Genomic DNA, 7116 nt, shown 5'->3' with positions numbered 1-7116 from the left:
CGTCACTGGAAAATAAAAAAGGAAAAAAAAAACATCATCGTGGGAAGATTTGCACAACCATGTGCGGGTGTACAAGGGTACAATATTCACAGTGCATTAATTTTTCACAAGCAAAAAGTGAAACTCATCCTCCTCCTGTCTACTCTGTCTTGCGCTCTCTAGCTCGATGAACCAATCACACAGTCACACAGTATAAAGCCAGAAAGATTCCCACTCCGAGATCAATCCATCGATTGCATCTAACGGTCACTGTTGGTGGAGGTGTTTCTTGTTGTTTGAAGCTAAAATAAGAATCGAAAAGTTTGCAAACGTCGTGCAATTAGCCAAAGTTTAGCCAATCAATTAGCGAGGACAGATCGGACAGCGCTTTGCAAGACGGACACATTCATTCATCAGATACGTTTCGCCGTGAGACGAACTTCAAACGATCCGTTACATTACCAACACGCATGTTCCGCAGCTCACATTCTCACCGAATTAGGCTCACTTACCCGATTCACTCGTTCACCCCGGCGGCCGAGTGTTGTATATAAAAGTGAACGCAGCGAAGTTACATTGGTTCAGTGTCCCGAACCGGAAGCAACAGGTCGCATCCGGTGTTTCGGTGGGAATTGTTGTTGGCTATAGTGAAGAAAGTCCCTGAAGACTAGACAAGGCCCTTCTTCTGTGTGATCGTTCCGAGTGATTCGTTCCGGTCCATTTCCGTACCATGGTGGCTTGTGTATCGGTGTAATTGTGTCCAACCGAAGACGCGAACTGCCTGAAGGCAAGAGATCAGTGCTACAAACATTTCTGTGTGAGCGTGTGTATGTACATGTACTGAAGAAGTTGAAAGTGAAGGAAACATTCATTGCAAGACACCTGGCGAATCCTGGCATTAGTGATCATAACGATGTGGCACCTGTGGATTGTTCTATTGATATTTACAACGGGTAATTATCGCATTAACTTTTACTGCCATGCTTTTCGGGTGCAAAGGTTGGTTCAGCTAACCGTTATGTTCTACTTTACGCTATTTTCGGCACTCGTTACGGTTTATGTGATTTTTATTTCCTGCATCGTTCGTGGAAAATAATTTGTACAATGTGGTTTAATTTGACTACCACCGATTAGGGTTGCAGTATGTTCGTAGCAGGTTTTATTTCATAATTTCTACAGAGAGTCTTTACTGGTTCATTTCATTTTTGTTTATTGTGTTTTGGATTGATATGATTACTCTATTATAATGTGTTCAATTATGGGTCCAAGTATTTTAAATTATGTTTTGTTAAAGTAAAGTTGTTAGCATTATTAATGTTAAATATTGAACATTCTGCCAAAATTATTAACCGATCCGATTGTTTTTGGTTTCTTTTGAATCAAAGTGATAAGAAATTATGGGCGAATAATGCACTTCATTCGAGGAAAAGCTTTTTTAGCTAGCTGAAGAATAGGCACATCTACAGTCGACTTTTCGAAGGTATCTTTGTACTAAGTTTAAAGTGAATTTCAAATATCGGTAAAACACTACAGCTGTGTGCATATTTTAGAAGTACATAGGAAGTTTGTAATGCAAAGCACGTTTTTTAGCATGGAGGGAATGGTCATGAACTTTGGCGACCGTGCGAATCATTTGCCAACAAGCTACAACAATATTCGGCAACGCATAAGATAAAGAATGATAAATTACTTTTCGGTAATTATTTATGTACATATCGTTGCCCGAATGATAATGCGTTGCCAAAGATCACGTGGAGCGTCTTTTATTCTATAAAAGTGTATAATATTTAGTTATTTTTTGTTAATTTTAAGGCACTTAGTCTTAGGTTTTAATTTTGGCTTAATTTAATAAGGAAATTTGTCTTGTAAACCATGGTATTTTATTTAATACCGCAGTCACATTGCTTAAAGGAAGGAACTGTAATTAATCTTATTTACCCCCATCAATCGCTTAAAATGTTGTATACTTACCATTGCCTTTTTAAGACAAGTTCCTTTCATACAATTTTATTACCAAAAACAATAATCTTTCTTTTATGATTGAAAGTCTATGCACAAAATTCTAGCAAAATTCTTAGAATTACAGCACAAGAAATCAAGCTAAATTTTCATGTATAGTTATTCGAAAATATAAGCACTAAGTGTTTATTTGAAATTAAAAATTGCGCATTATTAAAGTTTGGAGAACAAGGTAATCAAATGGAAGTATAAAAAGTCGTTAAAAAGCATAAAAATTGTGTGTATTTTAAATCAAAATAGGAATCGTCATGCGAGAGAGTATTTATTTACTTCTTGATGAAAACCATGTGCCTTGATTATATACAAATAGTAATATAATAGCGGAATGGCCATGACTTTGCTGTGGCTAAAGAATAACGTTGAAAAGCTAGTTTGAACTAATGTTTTATCCTTTGCTCCTCTAACACTAGAACCACCGAAGCAGTCATTTGGACTGGTCCCATAAGTTTCGTTGAGTGGATTATTTTTTATAGCCGATGTTGATACATTCAATAGGATGTTCATTTCAACGAATTTAAAAATTAAACATAACCCCATATTGATATCAAGTTGCGTCATAGGCAATTTGACTGGTGGTTTGTAAAATAATTAACAACGTGTTTCAATGCAAAATGCTCACAAAAATCATATTATATCCAACCTATAGACGTATTGCTTGCAGTATAACTACAATATAATATATAATAAACACGAAATAAAATATCGTTTAACAATATTATGAGTAACAACGCTGCGATGCTTTGATCATTTTGCTGTGAAAGTTCGGAATCGACGAGGTTGCAACACAACAGAATGAAGTCTCGACTTGTTCTGTTTGATGGGTTTTAATGCTGGTTTAAGAAACAACCGATCAAATGTGCATTAAGCCAAGTCGACAAACTCAAGAAATATGAAGCTGTTAGTCAGATCATTACAAAAAAATATTTTTTATGAAAACTACCAGTGATCTTGACTGGTCGTGGTAGAATGCACGCGTCAAAATTACGGTAGTTCTAGTGTTGAAATATTGTGCATGCATTTTTTGCTCAACATTTTTCTAAGGTCACGCCAGCCATCGAATAGCTTACTGGACTTACTGATGCTATGTGATACCAATTAAATAGTCAGTCCTCACACTACGGGAAAACGGTCCGGATGGGATTTGAACTTCAGTCCTACCGTGTGGAGAGCGGTACGAAGTATTTTCAGGAACAGAAGAATTGACTTTCAGAATTATCAAAAAGTTGGGTTTATTCACAGTAATAGATACAAACGCACAATACAATGGTGTGTTATTCTACAGACCTGCCCTTTACGGGCTAACTAAGCTAACTAAGGTGAAAGGGAAACCTACATTGTAGGAAATGTTGCCTATTATTTTGTAAAAACTTTAATCTACACTTGCCCTAGCTTACACCTATCTTTACGTATTATTTCAATTAAAAATAAAAATTGCAATATTTATAAGAATAAGCTCCTGAAAATTTTAAAGTCAAACGACTTACAATGGTGTCGGAGCAGGTCCACTATTGCCTGAATGCGTTCTTGAATTAAAGAACACCCAGTCTCTTCGTGAAGGGGTCGTTTTAACTATCTGCATGGTAGCCACATAATTATTTCTAATACCCTCTTTTGGACCTTTAGTTTTTCTTGCATATTAGTAGGAGAGCATCGCTTCAAAATATTATCTATCCGCATTTGTATATTATAGTTGGTATTACTATTTGTTGAAAGATCCTCGCCTTATTCTCTACCGAGAGTATAGAGTTCCGCTTCATAAAGGGGGGTAGAGGCTCTTTACCGACATTAAGATTTTCGCAGCAAAAAAAGAAATCAAATCGAATAATACATTAAAATGCTTTTAATGAAAGTTTTCTCCAACTTACGAAAAGAAGAGATAATAATCGTACATGATTTAAAAGCACATGCGGTTTCGTGCAGCTTTCAAATGCGTCTTCATGGTCACATCGTAAAATTTTGTTGAAATATACCCATCACATGTGGATCGCTATTCAATTTCTATTTAATTTAACAATTTTTTGCTTCTTTTCAAAATCTCACATGAATTACAAATTTTGTTTGACACTCAACATGATTGTAACCGTGAGAAATTTCCTACCTCTAATCGCTGGCTTCAGATTTCTCCTGTTCAGACGGCACTGTTTATGGTAGCGTTAACGATGGTCCCGATGATTCTGGCCACGGTTCAACAGCCACACTGTCCGGCTCCAGATCACTGCCAAACCAGCCCATAGATTTCGTCGACACTCGTTCCGGTGGAATGGCTCTAGATCACGTTAACGGGCTCGGCCATAGGGATGTGGACCTATTCAGTCAGCTGAGACACATGCAGCACATGTCACGCAGTGCGCCCAGGTCAACACCGTCCCTCGCTTCTGAATCCGAGATGGCCAGTGTAAGAAGATCCCTAGCGACAGTACTGCAAGTTTTGCTACCATATGGCCGCTTGCAACAACGTCCACAACCTGCAACCGATCAGGACGCTAGCGATCCTTTTGACGAAGAGAGCCTTCATCTCGGCGAACCCTTAATACCCGACCGACCGGATTCAGCGAACTATCTACTGCACGGCAAGCTGGTCGAGATTGGCCCAAGGCAGCGCAGTACGTTCGGTAGCCCTACGGCCGACGCTGAGAACCACAGCTCTGGAACAGCGGAGGAAGACACTTTGGGAACCGTCGGTCAAAAACGAGCAGCAGCCCTTCGCTCCACAGTCGCCCGTCGCTCGCACATTTTACCGGCCGTTTCCGGGGGTGGCGGAGGCGGTGGAGGTGGAGGAGGTGGGACGGAAGATGGCAGCTTTATGCCTTCCATCAGTGTTGGTGAGTTTTACGGTACGGTCATAATGATGAGATTTCTTATCCCAATCTATAATCGGATTCGGCACACACGCACACGTGGATGCTAATGGGCTAAAGCTGGCACGCTTACACCACCACCACTTACTATCAGCTTCGATGCTTTGAAATCTCGCATTGTGTCTATTAAATAATTTATAAAAATATTAATTTATTTGGGTAACTTCAACTGCATGACGATGTTTTAATTAGAAACTGTTTACAATTATGCTCATCTATCTTCCCATAAATGACTTCAATTGATTACAATTACTGTTCTACTTGTTAATATATTCTTTTAGGTTGATTTATCGTTATTTTGTTGATTATGCTTTGATCATTTAGAACGACTTTATCCATCGTAGCTTTTTTGTGAATGTTATGTTTTTAAAATGAGTAGAAAAGTTACAAATGTTATTGTTTTATTTTTATTGTTCGCCTCATGGGTAGGAAAATCTATTTATTTCCTCTTGCAACTTTTTTACAACCCCAGCAAAATGCTATGATGTAGATTTGGTGTGCTTTAATTTAAATGTTGTTTTTATTGTTTGATTTTTGCTGATAATTAGTAAACGTAATTCAAACCGTCATTTTACAGCCAAATGTTTTTTTTATAGTATATTAAAAATTTCTCTAACTTCTATTATTGCATATTACTAGTGCATATTACTAGATATTGCTCAACAGAGACACAGAGCTAACTCGATCTCGTAATGATCAGCAAAATGTCCAAAATTAACGAGCACAAAACTAACGCCTAGTCTGGTAATCTGTATCACCAAATCAGTTCTAAACTATTTAATTGGCAACGATGAAAACAGATGCCTTTGAGGAGCAGCACCATGCTCGCCAGCTCCAGGATTGCAATTGTACAGCACGAGCTTACATCACACCAATTGATTAGCGGCAAAAATTGATTGATTGATCACCGTTCTGTGTCGGGAGGCGATAGTCAACGTGCTTGATTATTGAAAACCATTATTCATAGAACCACTGTGCGCGTTTAGCGTCCGTCCGGCAGCCATAAATACTCATTTTAATTGCCATCTTGTAGCCATACCACGGGCACAGTACACACCGACCCAGTTCGAACAAACATTCCACGAAGCTTCGTCACTTTGTAACACGAAGGTAAAATTTATCATCGTCATTGGCTTTGCGAATGTTGTGGAGCCTTTTTGCTAGCAGCAGCCCTCCTCGACGAGCATAACATCCAGCAACCCGCACGGATGGCAACCTGTCTACACACGCATAAATGTCCTCGTGTGCTCGTTCCGACCCACAACGGAGCTCATGGTTAATTCGTTTACTTGCGATAGTGATGATTTAATTCATCTGCTCGTTGTTGCTTCCGTTGTCACGCGGCCACAGTTTGGATACGCAAATCCTAACGCTCTCGCGTCACTGTCAGTCGTCGGGTGATGAATTGTATTTCGCGCCACCTTACCTGCTCAAATGCGCTGAGATGTTTGCATGCTGTTGTTCCGCCGTATGTCTTGTGTGGGCTGTTTCGATGTGCTGTATGTCCGTATGACGCTCTAATATTGTTAATTGGACCCCGGTAAAATGGGAAATGTGTGGTAGAGAGGTTGTAATTTTCCTGTCCCATCGTCATTGATTGCAGGTGCGCTGACAAACTTGGGCGACTTCTTTCAGAACCTCAAGCACAATCTGGAGTCGCTCGAGTCGAAGAACCTCAACAACGATCAGGTGAAGCTGCTGGAGGGCCAGAACATGATCAGCAATCTGCGCAAAGGTAAACCCCATCCACGCGTCCAACCCCAGAGCGCCACGGTCCAAGGTCCCAATGACTCCAACTTTTCTGAAGGGTTCTTCTATTCCAGAGTTTGTCGAGGACTATCCCAAGCCGGCGGGCAGTGCCGCTTTCCTGCACGCCATCCGGAATTATCGGCCCTCGCACCGGATTCGGGCACTAGTGTCCACCGTGCCGGAGCTTTACCGTGGAACCAACTTTCACGATCCCGTATACATGCTTGCCGGACTCGGAAAATGAGCTATCCGCCGACAATACGGCCGCCCCACTCGGTCCTGCTGGCATCCTGCTAGGTGAATCTGGCTGCCATGTGCGACATTAGGCCACTACCTTCATCGGATGCCACCCGGACCTAACGGAGGAGGCGATTGTTCTAGGCATGCGGAGAAGATTGAACCTTTGGACCACTCCCTTGACGCTCGCTACCCATTTGTATGGATCACATCGGTTCCGTTTAATTGCCCTGCTCGTGTACTGATTGTAAATAGATGCCAATTTGTTGCTAGC

The 7116-nt window shown here is 40.5% G+C and overlaps 1 protein-coding gene across 1 annotated transcript; it reads left to right on the top strand.

The window, feature by feature from the left end:
* The first annotated feature begins 892 nt into the window (after positions 1-892).
* Positions 893-6902, top strand: LOC126562477 (uncharacterized). The gene is made up of 4 exons (XM_050218992.1): positions 893-932; positions 4116-4832; positions 6460-6591; positions 6664-6902. The coding sequence occupies exons 1-4, from the start codon at positions 893-895 to the stop codon at positions 6900-6902; spliced, it is 1128 nt and encodes a 375-aa protein (XP_050074949.1).
* Positions 6903-7116: the final 214 nt, after the last annotated feature.

This window comes from Anopheles maculipalpis, chromosome 3RL, assembly GCF_943734695.1.
Source record: "Anopheles maculipalpis chromosome 3RL, idAnoMacuDA_375_x, whole genome shotgun sequence".
Taxonomy (NCBI): domain Eukaryota; kingdom Metazoa; phylum Arthropoda; class Insecta; order Diptera; family Culicidae; genus Anopheles; species Anopheles maculipalpis.
Note: the sequence above shows the minus strand (reverse complement) of the source record. Positions and strands in the feature narration are given on the sequence as shown.

What these genes read in the sequence shown, in the direction of transcription:
- LOC126562477 (XM_050218992.1), top strand. Translation starts at nt 893, where the DNA reads ATGTGGCACCTGTGGATTGTTCTATTGATATTTACAACGG. An exon ending in TCTATTGATATTTACAACGG is followed by an intron (nt 933 to 4,115) that starts GTAATTATCGCA and finishes CGCTGGCTTCAG; the next exon opens with ATTTCTCCTGTTCAGACGGC. An exon ending in CAGTGTTGGTGAGTTTTACG is followed by an intron (nt 4,833 to 6,459) that starts GTACGGTCATAA and finishes CATTGATTGCAG; the next exon opens with GTGCGCTGACAAACTTGGGC.